Here is an 18123-nt window from a genome sequence, read left to right as displayed (position 1 = left end):
TGCTCTCTCCTAACACTCATTGATCTCGAGTACTAAACCATCCCTATCCACTGGTTTTGCATCCCAAGGAGTTCTGCCATTCTAGCTATCCTAAAATGTAAAATGCTGCTGCAAAATTTACTGAGCAAAATTAGAACAGAATAGTTCAGTTGGAAGGGATCTATAATAGTCAACTAGTCCAACCATGCTACAATTAAGCTACATCAACTGTTAAGAATCACCTTTCCTAAGATACTTTTCAGTTGTTTTACGTGGGCATTCGTTGATGCCCTGAGGAAAGCTGACATTGCTGGCATCACTAAAAGGAACCCACTTTTCTACTGAGTAACTTAAGGAGTAAGTATCACAGTATAACCAAGGTTGGAAGAGACCCCGAGGATCATCAAGTCCAACCTGTCCCAACTGACCCCACAACTAGACCATGGCACCAAGTGCCACGTCCAATCTCCCCTTGAACACCTCCAGGGACGGCGACTCCACCACCTCCCCAGGGAGCCCATTCCAATGACGAATGACTCTCTCGGTGAAGAACTTTTTCCTCACCTCGAGTCTAAACCTCCCCTGGCACAGCTTGAGACTGTGTCCCCTTGTTCTGGTGCTGGTTGCCTGGGAGAAGAGACCAACCCCTTCCTGTCTACAACCACCTTTCAGGTAGTTGTAGAGGGCAATGAGGTCACCTCTGATCCTTCTCTTCTCCAGGCTAAACAATCCCAGCTCCCTCAGCCTCTCCTCATAGGGCTTGTGCTCAAGGCCTCTCCCCAGCCTTGTTGCCCTTCTCTGGACACGTTCAAGTGTCTCGATGTCCTTCTTAAACTGAGGGGCCCAGAACTGGACACAGTACTCAAGGTGTGGCCTAACCAATGCAGAGTACAGGGGCACAATGACCTCCCTGCTCCTGCTGGCCACACTATTCCTAATACAGGCCAGGATGCCATTGGCCCTCTTGGCCACCTGGGCCAAGTACTTCAACAAAGGAAATTATTTTGGTACTGGTAGAACAGTTTGAGTCTCTCATGCAAAATTAAGAGAAACTAAGTGAGCACACAGCAAACTACTCCCTCTTGTGAGGTCACCAGTGCAGAACTCTCAGTAAAATCAATGGAGCTCTCCAATGCTTTTTTTTAAAGGATCTGCCTATCTGGCTAAAGTATTATTTGGGTTTAGGGGATGTCTTTATCATAATCAAATGAGAGATTGCAAGGTTTTGATTACAAAAATATCTAGCCCATTTGATGATGGCATCCTGGAGCTCAGGAGCAGCCAATTTTATCTGCTTTGCAGGTGACTTTGCAGCCTATTGCAGCAAAATCACTCTAAGTTTTAAGCTAACTCAAGAGTTGCTGTACTGCACTGCGAGCACTGCAATGAGCACAATAAAGCCATAGATCAGATTCATATCTGACCATTTTCTGGGTACTACTCTGGGTTCTGCTATACTTGATAAGCACATTAGATTATGCCTACGTTATTACTAAATGTTTTTACCTTTATTGCTCCATGCAGCTGGGTTACAACAGAACTCCTTTGCAATTTCTGCTGCTGGCCATGAGCAGAGTAGAGCTGCAATACTTCATTAGTGCTTCTTCCAGCCAATTCTTGATACTGTTTAAAAGATAAAAAAAAATCACCTAAAAATCAGTTTAAAGCACTCATGCTTTCTCTTTCATTCTGTTCCCTTTGTCCCTGTTAACATTTGTAACTATTTGACTACATGTGATGTTGTAAATACATAATTTCTTTGCTTTTAACGGTTCCCTTTTACTTAAATTAAGAAAGCACGAAAGAGCACAATGACATGAAAGAACCAAATCTACTAACATAATAGGTTTGATTTCATTCCAGTCATCTGATAATGATAGGTAATAAGTAAACACTGGACAACAGTTTAACTACAGGTGACATCTGCAAAAACAACAATTCAATACCCCGGAGTCATGAGAATAAAGAAAGTTTATATTTTCCAGGAACAGTACTTCACTTGTCTAAATCAATCTTTTCATGTGGCCTTTTCATGTTCACAAAGCACGCATCTTCTATTTACGAATGCAACAAATGCACAGCTATACAACACTTTAGCAGCAACATAAGAAGTTATTACGGGGAAAAGATAGCAGGAAGAGATTAAGAACTCTTTCTCTCTCTCTCTTTTTTTTTTTTTTCCCCTCTTTTGTTACAGGTTTTAAGGTTGCAGAAATTGAGACTGATTCTATAAATTGTTCATGTGTTCTTTTACTCAGATTTTCAAGACTTTTGTTACCCAGATGCATGACGATATTTCTGACAAAAATGTGTGTAAGCAGCACACTGGAGTTAGTACCTCTAATCACATGTGAAAAATTAAGCATATATGTAAGCAATACATATGTAACCAAGCTTTATTGTTCAATAAGCTTACACTAGTTAAAACCTGCCTTTAACATCTAATATGCTTCCCACCATCTTCACAGATTCCCCTTGACCTCCTGTTTTTTTCAACACAAAATCAAAATAGTTGATTCTACTGTCATTGTAGCCAACCTCTCACCACTTTCACTATTATCTTTACTGCAAATGCTGCCTTGGTTTTGAGGTTGCCTTCTTTAAAATAGTTTTAGCATTCATCAGTTTTTCATAGGCCAGAACTTGAATTTGCAACTGTTTACAGGCCAGAACCGTCAACTTGGAAATGTGTGCTCATGTATGAAAAGCAAAAAGCTGACTATAAAACTTTTAATAGTCAGCTTTATTATAAACAGAAGTGAAACTGGCAGATTTGGCTCTGTGTATGGAGGGCTACAGGACCCCACCCTCAGGGACTGCTAACAAAAGCAATGGGCATGCAGGCAGGCAAACTCATTTCCAAACAGGCAAGTCTACAGAGGGAATCTGACTTCTCGTGTTACATAACACTTACAATATGCTACCATAATAATATACTGGGCTGCAGAAAACAGTAACAATGCTGATATTCATGATTGTCCTAAGCATATAAGCAAGGGAGGGTCTACAGAAAGAGATAACATTTTAATTAGACTGATGCAACCTACAGGTAAACATTTCCACTGCAAATCTTAATTTATGGCTATCATCGTAAATTTGCTTCCAAAGCTCCCTAACTCACTTCAACCAAAATACATCCAATTATCTTTGATAATGAGATCCCTGTTAACCCTGATCACTGTGACTGAACTTGCTACATGTCAATCATACAGGCAGCTCTGAAGCAGATCTGAAGGTCTGTGAATACCCTGTGAAACATTGGAAGATATGGTGAAACACTGCACAACCCTAAGTTTATCTGATTAAAACTAGCATTCCATTTAATAAAGACTCTTCTATTAAGGTAAAATTATTTCATAGATGGTAGTTTAGCTCATGTTTTCAGGCAGATGGGTAAATTAATGAAGAAGTCTTTTAAGCATAATTAAACAACCACCTGGATTGAAGTATCAGTGCAAAATTGATTGCAAAGTATTTCTGCAAATCATTTGATGATGTTTCTGACTGATGGTTGCACCACTGCAATGCTCCTGAGGTGGCTGTAGGTGCTTGTATCTTCCAGTACCTTTTGCAATAAACTCAGTGTTGTACTTTGATGATAATGCTCCATTAACTCAGGTAACATCTTCTTATATCTGATGCACCTTACTGACTAAAATAATTTATTTCCTGTGCTTGTGAGAGTGAAAAAAAAAAACAACAGATTCAATACTTAAGATTTTTGGTAAATATTATAAAGCAGGGCAAAACCAATAGTAATATTTCTACAGAATAAATTACATCATTCTTCTGTATACCTAGCAAAACTCATTTTGGATGTACCATCTGCTTCCAGTCAGGTTCTGAAAAATACTAAACCCACTTCTAGTCATGTGTGTTAACAAACACACAGCGGGTGGGGGGCAAATGACCTTCCCAAAGTCACCCAACCACTTGATGTTTCAGCCTGGATTAGAAAGTCTTGGCCAACAGTCTGCATCACAACTAATGCTCACAGCTGGCTCTGCTTTAGCAATGTAGATCAATATTGAAAATTTGCTAAATCTCTGAAATCCTACTTTTGAAGACCTCAAACTTTATCACAGGCTGCTCCTTGTTTCAATAATTGTCTAGGAAAAACACATGCTTCTATAGCTGATGTAAAGAAGTGATGGGGTCCAGCCGCTGCTGTATGCTCTGCAACTGACTTCTGCAACAGTTCCTTGACTTTTCTAGACAAGTGTAACTAGTGCCATAAATACATGCATCTCTGATAAGCCTACTCATAATAGAAAGTTTTTCCTGTACTTTATGAACAGTCCTTTTTAGAGCATCACCCTAATTGTACTTAAAAAGTATTCCTTCAGAGTCTACCCTTGGTCTTTAGACAAAAAAAAAATCCTGCAAGCAGAAAGCAATATTCCATATGTAATGCTTGCAGAGTCATTTCCTTAGTTAACTTGTTTAGATTTTAAACAATGGCAATTATTTAAGTGTATGCCAACTTCTAGTCACTTCATCAATCTATTGTTACTCCTACTATTTATGATTACAAACCTCAAAGGAACAAATAAAATCGACCAACAAAAAAACCCTCCACACCAAAACAAACAAAACCAACAAAAAACCCCACAACAAACAACACACTGAGCCTTAATCCCTTTATATAGATTTCCTCAGCAGGTAAAAATTGCAACATCTGAAAACAGGAAGGCAGATTTCAATATTAGTGTTGTGTTGTTGTGGTTTTTGTTGTCGGTTTTGTTTGGTTGTTTTGTGGGTTGGTTTTTGATCAAAATTATTTTTTTTTTGAAAAATTAACAGTAGTTACCTCTGCAAGTTTTAGATGAAGAGCAGCATTTTCAGTTTCCAGGACGACTATTCTTTCTTCTTTAGTCTAAGGAAGAAAACCAACCCCAAATCACAGAAGTTAAAATGAAATAAATGAGTCTGATGAAAGTAATTTGATTATCAGTTTTATTACATTCATCTGTTTCTCTGCCTTCCAAAATTAAAGGCCTACCTACCCCAGATCTCCTTAGCACAGTATTTGTCTATAGCATGTAAAAGTTGATTATGATTACATGATTACTATGATTACATGTTTTCTGTCACTTTCCTTGTGTGAACGTCACATAAAGTCATCTCCCGATGTTTTCCAGGTCGTTGAAGAAGCTCTAGTATATATATTTATGAATGTATTATTTGTTAATTCCAACTTCTTCGTTGATGCCCCAGCAAAACGATTCTCTCCGCACAGGCGCTGCCTTCCCAAAGCGCTGCACGCCCGTCCTGCCGTGAGGCGGGGCTGGAAGGGCTGATCGCACCTCTGAAACCCAGCCCCAGGGGGAGCGGTCTCACCCCCACATCACGCTGCCTACCTGGTACCCACGGGGGGCTGCATCTGGGATTCTCACCTAAAGTTTAAACCCAGGAACATACTTTTGACGGGAAGAGGTAGGAAAGTGTCAGGAGAGCTGCGGGCGGGCTGAGACACTGCTCACCGTCCCCTGCCCCCGCCTCCCGCCCCGCCATCGCCGCGAAGACCGACGCGGGCAGCTCTCTCCCCACCGCGCCAGGGCCCGCCCCTCGCCTGCCCTGCCGCCGCCGCGTCGCGGGCCTCACTCTTAACCGCTGTTCCAGCTGCCGGAGGCGCTGGGCCCACACGGAACCCAGGTCAAGCCTGCTCCGCGGCCGCATTGTCCTCCCCACTCCCGCGCCGAGACAAGTCTGGGCTTCGCTCAGCCCCCGCAGCGCCCCGGGATTTAGAGAGCCTTGTTTGGCACGGTGCGGCTGGGGAGCTTGCCCGGCTGCCGTGGCGACAGGCCCCGCCTGCTGTCCCTCCCCCAGCAAGCGCTTCCATTGGCTGGACGAGGGCCTCATGCACTGCTCGCGCACCGCCTCCGATCGTTAGCGGAACCCCGGGAGCGCCTCTGGGTGGGCAGGGATTGACGCCGGGGGGAAGGGTACGGGGCGCTGTCCCTGGGACCAGCTGGGGCCGAGGATGGGTGGAAGCAGCTGTTCCCCTCTCGCCCCGCATGGCATTTAACACAGAGGCTAACAAACGTGCTATAATCAGGGGCGGGAGGCGTCTCTCCATCTGGCAGTATCACTTGGGATAAGTGACTTCAGAGGCCGAGGCTAAGAGAGGGAGGAGCACAGAGAGAGAAGGGAAACCTGGAGTTCCCAGGGCTGGTCTGAGGCTCCTGAACGATTTCTCTCCTCAGGACATCAGTTCCTGAGGTCAGGGGTACAAGCCTCTCGTTTAGGTTCAGCAGCAACAGCAAAGGGCTGGAGGGGCACAGAGCTTAGAGCTCTTTTATGGGCTACTGGATTCCTGGAACTGTGGGCTAAGGCTGCAAAGGCCACAAAGAAGATTAAGGGATAGGAAAAGCTATTACACAGAGGGAGATAGAGGTTGATCTGTCTGGTGTCGAAGTGCTATCTGCTCAATATGTACTTGATGAGAGAGTACAAAACTGGAGCTAGAGTCTACTTTATGGTGCCCAGTGACAGAACAAGAGGCAGTTGGCACAAACTGGCATTCATTACTTTTTTATAAAGTATTTTAAATTTTTAATATTTTTTTTTTAGTGTGAGGCTAGTCAAACACTGTCCAGAGAGGTTGTGGAGTCTCCATCCTTGGACATAGTCAAAACTCAACTAGACAACAGCCCTGGGTAACCAGCAGTAGCTGACCTTGCTTTGACTCTTGGGTAGATGATACCAGAGGTCCCTTTCCAACTTCAACTATTTAGTGTTTTAGTCAACGAGACTAGTGTCTAGGGTAAGTCTCAGGAGAAGCAGGTCCAGCTGGTGTGGGCATTCTTAGAGGCTGCCCAAGACAGGAGCTATTAATATAGGTTATTGCTGTGGGTCTCACACTAAGGATTCCAAGGCCAGTGTGACGTGTTAGTAATACCACTTAGGGCTCCGCTGTATTGCAATGATTATCTAGAAAGCACTCACAATACTATTTAACTATTAAATGTGAATATCCCAAATACAAACATACCAGCTTCTTGGAAGTGGGAAACAATTACTACATTACAGGCGGGGTTTTTTTGTTGGTTTAGTTTGGTTTTTGTTTTAACTGAGGCACCACCACTGTAATTACAGAGGAATCTAGTTCTGCAAAACAACAGTCTCAAGTTACTGTCTTCTGAGTGTGGCAAGGATGCTCTCATACAGGCAGTAGAAAATTCAAAGGCATACAACGTGGAATCTTGCTGTGTTTGGTACAAGGGATAGCAATCCTTTACAGAGGAAACCAGGTACAGCCCATCTCTCACAGCCCCAAACAAACATCTCTGTACCATTCCATCAGCTGTTTCCTGTGATACTGCAACTTCTTCCTGCCTCACCTATAACCTGTAGTCTCAGTTTTAAAACATAAGCAAACAAACTCACTGGAAGTTCGTCAGCAGTTCATCCTTGCAACTATTTCTTCACTGGTGGAATAATGAAGACTGACAAATAGATTTAGGGGAAAAAAAAAAACACTTTCCAAAGTACTCTTAATGCTGTGGATGTTAAGAGCTGTTGGCACTAAGTAAGGCAGATGGGATTTCAGGAACATCAGCCATCTGAGGGGGAGTATTTTGGTAGCTTGAGGGGTGTGACTCACTGTTCTTGACACTGAGGTGAGCTGTGATTTTATGCTCATCCTGCAACAGCAATCACATCAGAACAATGTTGTTTTCCAACATAATTCAGAATTACCTCAGAAATATAAATTCTGAAGTCAATTTCTCCCCTACACTGCATTTTACCCACTATGAGAGTAAGAAACTAGTTTCTGTAGGCTGTCACACAGGAGCTCATGCTATCTGTGAACTAGTAACCTAGAACTAGGCATCCTTGGACAATTATTATTTAGTAATTTCCTTATGCATACCTGAAAGTTAGATTGTATTTGTATTAAGAATATTTGTATGCACAGTATGATGTGCAACTGACCCCATAACAGCAGCAATTTTTGTTTGGGAACTTCTATTTCCAAAAATCAATGGAGGAAACAGTCAGTGAGATCGAGGCAACAAACACATGCAAAATCCAGCTATCTTCTGGAAATGCTGCAAAGCTGTATTCCAGCATGCCTTTCTACAGCAGTTCTTAGCTCTGAAGAATCCTGTTGGGTTTTCTTTCCCTGAACTTCCACCAACTTGATCCTCTCTTTCCATGCAAATGTGGGCCCTTCTTTATTACAGATCCTTACTGGAGGGTTGGAAACTTAAATGAAGTTGCCTAAATCCACATTTGACACTATTTTTCATCACTGAAATACTATGTTGGATTGCAAATCTCAAGATGCTACAAAGGCAGCATTGTCTTGAATAGAATCATAAAATGGTTTGGGTTGGAAAGGACCTTAAAGATCACCTAGTTCCAAGACCTTGCCATGGGCAGGGACACCTCTCCTACTAGACTAGGTTCCATTCAGTCCTGGCTTTGAAAACTTCCAGCATTGGAGCATCCTCAACTTATTTGGACAACCTGTTCCAGTGCTTCACCACCCCTATAGTGAAGAATTTCTTCCTAGTGTCTGATCATAAATCTATCTTCTTCCACTTTGCATTACTCCTTGTCCTATCACTGCATGCCTTTGTAAAAAGTCCAACTGTCCCATAAGCCCTCTTCAAATACTCTAAGACAGCTATAAGGTCTCCCCAGAGCTTTATCTTCTCCAGGACCCCAATTCTCCCAACCTGTCTTGATAGGAGAGGTGCTTCAACCCTCCTATCTTTGTGGCTCTCCTACTGACTCCAACAGTTCCATGCCCTTGTGCTGGGGGCTCCAGAGCTGGACACAGTTCTCACAAGAGCAGTGCAGATGGGGAGAATCACCTCCCTCAACATGCTGGCCACAATTCTTTTGATGTAGCCCAGAGAGCCAACCAAATCCTGGGCTACAAAGTGCACATTGCCAACACATATTTGGCTTCTCATCACCCAGCACCCTCCAGCTCTTCTCAGGACCCCCTCATCAACCAGCACCCTCAAGCCCTTCTCAGGACTCCCTCAATACATTCTCCACCCAGCCTGTGTTTGTGTTTGGGATGAGGTTGGCATTGGCTCACCTCTCAAGCCTGTCAAGGTCCCTCTGGATGGCATCCCTTCCCTCTACTGTGTTGACTACACAACACAACTTGGTGTCATTGGCAAACTTGCTGAGGGAGTGTGCTCAATACTACTGTCCAGGTCACTGACAGCACTGGTCCCAGTACCAAATCCTGAGGAACTCCACTTGTCATTCTCTCCACTCAGACATCAAGCCATTGATCATCACTCTTTGAGTGCAGCTAAACCAATTGCTCATCCACCAAGTGGTCCACCCATGAAATCCATGTCTTCCCAATTTAGAGACCAGGATATTGTGGGGAGCAGTGTTAAATGCTTTGCACAAGTCCAGGTAGAATACATTCCCTTGAGATGGACTGAATGTTACTATGCTCCTCATATTCACTTATGAGACATGCTGAGTTTGTATTTTCAAAGGACAGGCAAGGCAAAACCCGTTAGCAAGAGCTGTTCTGATTTGCAATAATACTGTTATGAATGCAGAATCAAACAAACGTTACAAAAAACCCATTTAATGCAAAGTTAAATACAATACAAACTTTATTAAAAATAGGTTGCAAGTGAAATACAGTAGAAATGGGAAACTACAGCAGTTTTGATGTTTTTCATAATAATGCACAGACAAATATGAAAAGCACTTTTACACATATTCACACTTGACCCGAATGCCCAATAGCGGCCAAATCCACTCAACTGAAGGTTATAGGTATTTTTTTTGCTAAGCCTTTTTCAGATTCTAGCAGCAACAGTAATTCAGCCACAGCGTTAAGTTTTTTCCTTAAGAAAAATGTGTCACTGTAAGGCTGCTAGTGTTCTCAAGATAAAGTGGGAGAGGCTTGCTTTTCCTGATTAACAGACATAGCAAGCATGCAGATCCTTCATTAACACTTTGAACCAGTTTAATCTTCTACTTCATATTTAACAGGTGAAACGGTAAAAGCACACTTTCAAATAAGAAACCTGAAATACGTAAAAAATATTTACACTCCAATTTTCATTAACTTGCATTTATTTATCATACAACGCTTATTAAAAGTGATTTCTTTCCTAAGGCAGTGAAAGTCTACCCCTTCGTATTTGGAAGTGTGCACAATTCCCTAAATATATATTTATAAGAGAACAATATGATACAGGGGGGGGAAAAAACAAAATCATCATCTAAAGCCAGTAAAGAGCTTTGTCAAATAGAAAATTTGTTTGGAATCACAATATATATTGTCTTAACATCACACAATGAGAAAAACTCTGATGAGGTCCTTATTCCCAACATCATCAGCCACATATGCATAGCTGAAGAAATAGTGGGAGGAAAAAGATTAACAATTCAAAATTAAATAAGGCTATTATAGTGTGAAAAAATAGCTTGAACTGCCAAACAGATTTTCAGTACAACAGTAACAGGATATCAGTAAAGCCAGCTAGACTAAAGATGAGCTCTCTAGCACTGCTTGCTCAGTGTGAGCAAAGATGGTTTGGTGCCAGCACACCAGCTCTGTTAACAACCGTACTAACATTCCCACTCCCAGACAGCAGTATTGTATTTGATGCTTCACACTTTAGTCTTTGTATCTGCCAGTTCACTTTGCCATAGGAAAAAACCCAAATAAACAAGATATTGCTGAACTGATAATAGCAGACTTATTACTGTTCCATGCCTAATTGCCTAATAACTTTTAATCAACTCTTAGAAAACATTTGTATCTGCTCTTCTTACCTTGGAACTGGAATCATTATTCCTCACCTTTAATACATTACTAACATTTTGGTCCTAGCTGATGAAGGGCCACTAGTGCAGCTTGCTATCTATTGCTTATGTAATTTTGAATGAAACAATTATCCAAAGGTTTTATCTTCACATTCCTGAAAGTCTGAAACATATAGTGGGGATGCATCAACATACAGACTTTTCTGTAACTACAGATAACTTCTCAGGCAACCGTTTTAGACCCAACAAATACATAGGACTAGAAATGTTTTTATTCCAAGGCTCTACCTACAGAATGTGTTATTCCAGTACCAAGTAAATGGTAAGATCTGTATTGATATGCATACCATACAGTATGCTGAACTTGCATATAAAGTCTTATTTATGGTGGCCCAGATATTGGCTTCTTATCAACCTAAAATATTAATTTCTAGTGCAGTTTAGTTCAGGCAGTTCAAGCTATTCTCACTTTCTCTGCTCAGCAGCTAAAACAAAAGTGTGTCTGTGAAACACCAGGAAACAGAACTTATCTTTGACAAGTGCTACTTGGTCTGGTGCGCAAGAACTTAACTCCCAAAACAGAAAGGAAAAAGTTACCTTCACGTGATTCGTATCTTTAAAATTTTACAGTGCTTTCATTGTATAAACCACAAGCTCCTGCAAAGTAATCAGTTTTCTTGCTATTGCAACATCTCTAAATCTTAATTAACAGTCTTAGATATAGAGGAATCAGTCACTCTTTCAGAAAACACTCATTTTCTGTTCATTAGTAGTGCCCCCCCATCTCAATCCCTCAAATTTAGAGATCTTCAGTTACATCTGATAAGGTGCTTCAATCTTATTTTGTGTTCAACTCATTTTCCAGTTCCATTAATTTCCTAGAAGCTTTTACTTTATTAGATACATCCTGACCCTGTGAAAAAAGTCGCTGGCGTTCCCTGAACGTCAAGTTTTCTGGTGCTCCAGGTAGATCTGTATCTTGACTGCAAAGTTAAAAAAAAAACAAACAACAGAAAGAGAGAGAAAAAAGTCTGTCATTATAAGTTCTTAACAATGTCCTTAAATAAAATAATTCTCAGTGACATGCATTGGCTTGTGCACATCACCTTTTAGATCTTTTGTCTCTTGGATCCCGATAAACGTCATGGGCCCCAACAGCTGCTCCTGTAGATCCAGTGTACGAGTTTATTCCTTACGTAAAAGTAAATCAAAAGATTGCAGTTACAACACAGAAGTTTTATACTGTATTTCTTCACAAAGGTGCAGTGCTTCTTCCAATAATCTCAAACTAGAATCAGAAATAAATTTAGAGGGTCATCTGACCTTTAGAATATTTGAAGTCAGTACTACTAAATTCCACCCTCCACCAAAACAGCTCTCATTTTTTATTCCTTTTGAGTAATACCACATTTTGCTTAGATAATCCGGCACATATTAAATCATGGTCTTTATTTTGTTATGGTTTACTCTAAGACAGACATCAGAAGTTGTTCAAGGAGATTGATGGAAAGAGCAACACATTTCACTGTCCTGTAACAAGCTCCAGAGGAAATGTTAGCTGCAGCTGCTCTCTTTATGGCACAAAAAGTAAGCTAAGATTAGTATATTCCATCTTTGCAATTTGGCAGAGTAAGAATTTTTGTCTCTGTTTAGTATGATTAGGTAAACTGCATCACTCAGAAAACATCCCCTTCCTTCCCCATCATTATATTTAAATTTTAATCAATTATCTTGCAGCACTGCACCTTTAGTATGAGTTGATATAACACACAAGTTTACACATTATATTAATTCTTTCTAAAGGCCACAAGACAAAACCTTTTCTTTCCAATCAAAAAAGTGTATTAATTTGTATTTAAGACCATATTATCTTCATAACTGTCAGGGAAAGAGTAAAAAAAGTGTCAGCACAACACTCAGATTTGTCTTCAGACAGTTCTGGTCTCAATATTGTATGTGTTATGTCTTGTGATCCTTCTCTGGTATAAAAGGAAATGTTTGCTTCTTCCACTGGTACATGTAATGTCTCATAATTGTTCAATAGGAGAGATGCATAGGGCTGGAACACACAGGCAGACTTAGCTAGTGTGTTGTAGGCTAATATTTTTTCACCACAATTTTGTAGCAGATTGTATCACATTAGATATGCCAGGCATATTAAGACTTTTTGTCCTTCCAAACATGAGTCTTGCACGTGTATAAATAATACTATCCCTATTTTGCAAAGTTTGGCTCCACATGCTGTGGTTCACATGTCCACCTGCTTTAACATAGCAATTTGGATTTGAGGGTGGCCTTTTTTTCGTACAGACAGACCCAATGCTCCTAAGAGACTCAGTGGAAGAAGGTATGAGAGCAAAATTTGCAGAAGCATGGTTTACTAGAGTTAACATTCAGAACAGAAAAAAGGCTGTAAAAGACAGTAATGTAACAGAGTCAGCAAGATGGGAGATGGTAAACTGCACAGTGAATTCTGCATTTTGTGCAAACGGCTTTGTACGTTACGCAGGCAGTCTTCATAGAAGCTTGAGCAATCAGGTGAAGTTAACCTGTTCTCATGGCTATTTTAAAAATTATGGAATAAGAGTATCCAGAATTAGTTGTATGGTTTATGAAGTAGGTTATTAAAAGCGAAGCATCATACTACAATACTCTTCAACTGTCACCCAAACCCTAACCAAATCTTTGCAGATTGTCCTTCTGATTGTTTTCCAGGAAAAACAAACACAAACAAAACCCATCCCTGAACATTTCACTTTCATGGGATTCATTTTTCCATTAAAATTAACAGAAAGCATGACTGGGAAATGCAATTATGTGTGAAATAGCGTTCTCGGTTGTAGGTGATGGGAGGGAGGAAGAGCGGTGGTGACAGCTAGTGACCAATGGTTCTGTAGTTACTTAATTCGTGACTTATACAGCCTTCCAAGTATCAAATAAGGGAGGCAAAGGCCTTTGGAAGGCTGTGTTGCGATGGAGGGCACATTTTATACTATATTCCAGTCAGTTTCAAGTAAGAATTTCTAGAAAAAGAATGTCCTTTGGAAGAACAAAAATTCAATGCAGACATACACTACAAAAGTTTCATGTCAGAATCCTGCCCTTTCAGAATATTACTAAGAGCAAACTAACAATGTAGTCATAGTTTTTAAGAGCATCTTTTCCACATATTTCTTGTCTTTCTGTCTTCAACTCATTCATTCTGTGTGGTACAAGATGCTCAAAAGCTAGATATAAACCCATGAATTGGGTTCACTGGTTGTGGGTTTATCAGTGGGCTCACAGGAATGCTAGGTAGGCATAATGGAGTGATTTGCACTATAATGGTACCGCACAGCAGCTAGTGTGTAGTGTGTATACTCCACTATGACAACACCACACTGAAAAGCTAAACCTTTCCTTTTAGATTTGGAACACAGTGCCAGACAGGAGCAACAGATGGGCTTGCAAGACCCACAGGGACTACCACATCACAAAATCTCACAGGCAACAGCAGGGTCAATAAAGAGGTTTCTTTTTGCCCTTAAACGTTGTCAGTGTGGATACTTTTTATACAGCTTGGGTGCTGTACTGACCCAAAACAATGACATTGCTAATCATCAACTCTATCACTTGCACATCCAACTATAACTGAGCTGTACTATTGTCCTTTCATCAGTACTAAAATTACACAATGCAGTGCAGAGCTTCTCTTTGGCACTGGAAGCATCCAACAAGAGCAGAAGCTAATTTGCCATGCAAAGGAAAGGATGCCTTGCTGGAAAACTATGATGTGAGCCTTAATAGAGAAGGATGCAGACAGGAAGCTCAGAGTGTTATGTATCTGTATGGCCCCATACATATCCTGTATCAGCTTTATACACTACTGCAGCTAAATTAGAAATACTTCTCATAGGTGAAACCTGTTCTAAGGCTTGTATACTCTGTATGACCAGGGCACATCACATGCCTGATTAAAGAGATTGTAGGATTTCCATAGTTTCTTAGGTAGCCAAAAAGGTGATCAGGGATTACCATAATTATAGGCTTCCATGTCTGTCATTGATACATGAATCCAGTAACCAAGTTATCCATTTGACTAGAAGGAAGCATAAACACTTTCCATTGCTACCTGTTGCATTTCAGAGGGATGATTTAATCAGCTTGAGTTGGCTGTCATTTGCTCACTTCCAGCACAAGTAAACAGAATGAACTAGGGGAATATTGTGGCCATCTTTCCCTTCAGAAGAATATAGAAGAATAAAACAAATGTAGGGAGGGCCCTGGCAGACACTGCTAGTGTAAGACAAAAATGTTTTATTAATAAAAACTGCAAATTTATTAGCATAAGGTCTACACAGATAGCAGTTTTGAAAAAAATTCAATATGGAACTTTGGACTGAATTAGCTTTCAACAGATGAGTGTAGATAAACTAGTCCTCTGCAGATAAAACACAATGCTGAAGTTACTAGCAGCTAGAGCTCTACTTTAACTCCATTATGGTTGCCCACTTGGAGTTGTAAAAGAAACAAGATGAGAAGACAAAGAAATACAAGGGCTTAAAAGGGGAAGGAAAGGAGTAAGACAAAAAGCACCAAGATGAAATTTAGAATTTGGTCTCTTTTTGGATGAAAGCAGCACTGTACAAACCAGAAGTATAGGAAAGATGCCTGATCTATGAAAGTGACTGCATGTCCTGTATGTCCCTTGGGGCCTGTATATTTAAGAAATACATCTAACAAAGGTAATTTTTAAAGCCATTTGCACACTATTAAAAGAGAGAACCCTGGTACCAATAACAAAAGCAGAAGATAAGTGCTGTCCTTGAACCCATCAGAAAAGGCTTCCTGTGTTCAAGAGAGGTGCACTTCCAGATGCCCTGACTAACCAGTGGTCAGTCATAGAAATCAAATCACTGAAAGATAGAGTGAAAGCCAAAACCAACAGTACTTTGAATAGGTTAAGTAGCAGTTAAAATAATTTCAGATTGTTTGAAAGAAGGAATTTTTCTTTTGAAGAGTTTGGGTAAGGAACAAGGAAATTTGAGAGATCAAAATAATCAAAAATGGGAGGATTCATATTAATATCAGGAATTAAGATAGATCATTATAGCAAAAATAGTGATTAAGTGGGAATAAAGTAAATCACAAAGTAAGTGATTCATTTTAAAGCACCAGAGTTGAAAACACGAGGATAGTTCGGTAGAGATGATTGGTTTCATGGTGTCTACCTTTAGAGCTGCTGGCATGGATGAAACTCGGTTTGTTTGGTGGGGGCGGGGGCTGGCTTTTTTTGGCAGCAGTACTGTTGGCATTGACTTGAGATGACTGGAATGAGTTGGAAAGAAAGAGGCCATCTGAAACTGGGCGAGGCTGGCGGGAAGGCTGCTGTGGCTTAAGGGTGGCAGGAGGAAAGTCACCATAAGATTTCCTTGTGCTGGAGTACTTATCCTGACCTGCTAGATTGGAATCCTCCTCCTCCTCATCATCATCATCATTGTATGCAACAAACTTGGCAGTATAAATCGTGTCAGGGGAGAGGACCTGCGTTTTGAGGTAAGAGGTGTTTCGCTGAGGTGGGGGAGGAGGAGCGTTAGATGAAGGGGTTGGGGATGGGAGTTCATATTCCCGTGGAAGCGGAGGTCTGTACAGACCAGGCTCGTCAGGTTCCAGTAATCTTCGTTCTGCTTCATCATGCTGCCTGCGCCTTTCAGCCTCTAAGCGAGTGTAATACTCCTCTTCCTGTCGCCTCTGTAAGTCCAGAGGAAACAGAAACATAGTGGTCAGAAAGACAGGCATTTCAGTCCCAGAGATTTAAGTCTTCCATCACTGAGCTACAAACTCTTTTTTTTTTTGTCAAGAAGCAGGGCATCTATCCAAAGAACATTTACTACAATGAAAAAAACACAACTGGTGTTGCTTTCCAGATTTATCACTGCCTGTGGTAACTAAGGCAACTGCCTGTGTGAATAAGGACAATTCCAGCATTTATTACTCAAAATGTAACTACAGTTATTAAGTGGTTAGTAAGGAACCTGTGGGAGAGGAAAATACCTAAAATTAACTACCATCTTAAAAAAAGGAACTTGGCAACTTTGCTGCATGCTTATGCCATATAAATTCATCAAGAGGCTTGGATCCAATCAATAAATGACTCCTAACAAAACTTTTAGTTCTAAATACCAGGAACACTCCTCTCATGTAAAAATCAAATTACAATGACATTTTCTAAAACAGAATTAAATAACTGTTTAATCAAAACAAAAACCACTATGCTAATGGTATTTATATAAGGCTACTGACCATTTAAAAGGCCCTTATCTTGTATACATTTTTCCAGTTTAAAAGATTTTTACTGGTTTTAAACTAAACAGCATTTAATTTTGCTCCTCTCATCTAAGCTCTATTTTCAATTAGTACTAGAGTCCATTCAGTCATTTGTTTGATAACAAATGAAAACTTGTATTTGGAAATCCTATGCTACAAACCCCTTTTTGTCTAAGCACAATATAACTTCTGCTGGGAATATGTCATTTTGAACAACCATCCTTTCTCTTTGTGTTTGAAAAACATAAATCCATTTTATCTGCTCAGATCTGTGAGTCAGTTACCCTTAAAAACAAACAAACTGGATTTTGCTCATCTACAGCAAAAACGTGAAACTCATCTCCTTGTACTACTTCCTAAAACTACTGCAGTGGTCAGATGGTACTGAGTTCTGCGTTGGTAGATGTAGAAGCATCTCAGTCAAGATCTGTCAGTGAAAACCCTTTCAAACGTGTCGTTACCTCATTTGGCCACATCATTACTAGAAACTTGGCTGGGTTTTTTGGTTGTCTTTTTAAGAACAAGCAAACAAACCAACCATGGTTACTAGAGTATATTTTAAAATACCTTCCTCAGTCCAGATATACCTTCCTCACTCATCATCATCATCCCTATCTTAGCTTTCTTCTACTCATCAAACCATACTGCTTATGAAAACCACAATCTAACAAAGTTTAAAAGCAATCTACCAAATAAATCAACAAAAGGTGGGGGTAAAAAAAAAGTATTTCCTCAATCTTTCAAGATGAAATATCTCTCAACATTAAAAGCTATCCCTCTTTCTTCATTCTGCAATCAGTGTTACTAACAGATAACTCTTTAATATGAACAAAAGTAACTATTCTTTCCCTAGGAAGAAAAGGGTCTTAAACAATGCTGAGTCAAATGAGGTGCACTGTCTTCTAGTTTTGAACAACAGAGCTTCTCAAATTCATGTACAACATTCTGAGCTAACCCAGAAGTCTGAACTTTTAGAATCTGATTGCACAGTGACTTATATGCTTGAAGTATTTACTTCCTTTCTAGAAACCAATTCTCTTTCCTCCCACAGTCCAAACATAAGACAACATGGAG

The 18123-nt window shown here is 40.4% G+C and overlaps 2 protein-coding genes across 26 annotated transcripts in view; both read right to left on the bottom strand.

The window, feature by feature from the left end:
• KIF25 (kinesin family member 25) overlaps positions 1-5771 on the bottom strand; it is a 41625-nt gene extending 35854 nt beyond the window's left edge. The window contains 3 exon segments of the mRNA XM_054162803.1: positions 1486-1602; positions 4790-4855; positions 5584-5771. Of these exon segments, the coding sequence (XP_054018778.1) occupies positions 1486-1602; positions 4790-4855; positions 5584-5658 (258 nt within the window). The 5' untranslated portion in view covers positions 5659-5771.
• A 3780-nt stretch (positions 5772-9551) lies between these two features.
• The window catches only part of AFDN (afadin, adherens junction formation factor), a 115447-nt gene continuing 106875 nt past the window's right edge, over positions 9552-18123 (bottom strand). For 11 of the 25 annotated variants that reach the window (XM_054162778.1, XM_054162782.1, XM_054162781.1 and 8 more), the window contains one exon: positions 13693-16473. In XM_054162778.1, coding sequence (XP_054018753.1) covers positions 15889-16473 — 585 coding nt within the window. In that variant the 3' untranslated portion in view covers positions 13693-15888. Of the gene's footprint in view, positions 11727-11849; positions 11935-13692; positions 16474-18123 lie in introns of those variants that run through there. The other 14 variants (XM_054162788.1, XM_054162790.1, XM_054162801.1 and 11 more) reach the window with 4 other exon arrangements.

Source organism: Dryobates pubescens, chromosome 6, assembly GCF_014839835.1.
Source record: "Dryobates pubescens isolate bDryPub1 chromosome 6, bDryPub1.pri, whole genome shotgun sequence".
NCBI lineage: Eukaryota > Metazoa > Chordata > Aves > Piciformes > Picidae > Dryobates > Dryobates pubescens.
Note: the sequence above shows the minus strand (reverse complement) of the source record. Positions and strands in the feature narration are given on the sequence as shown.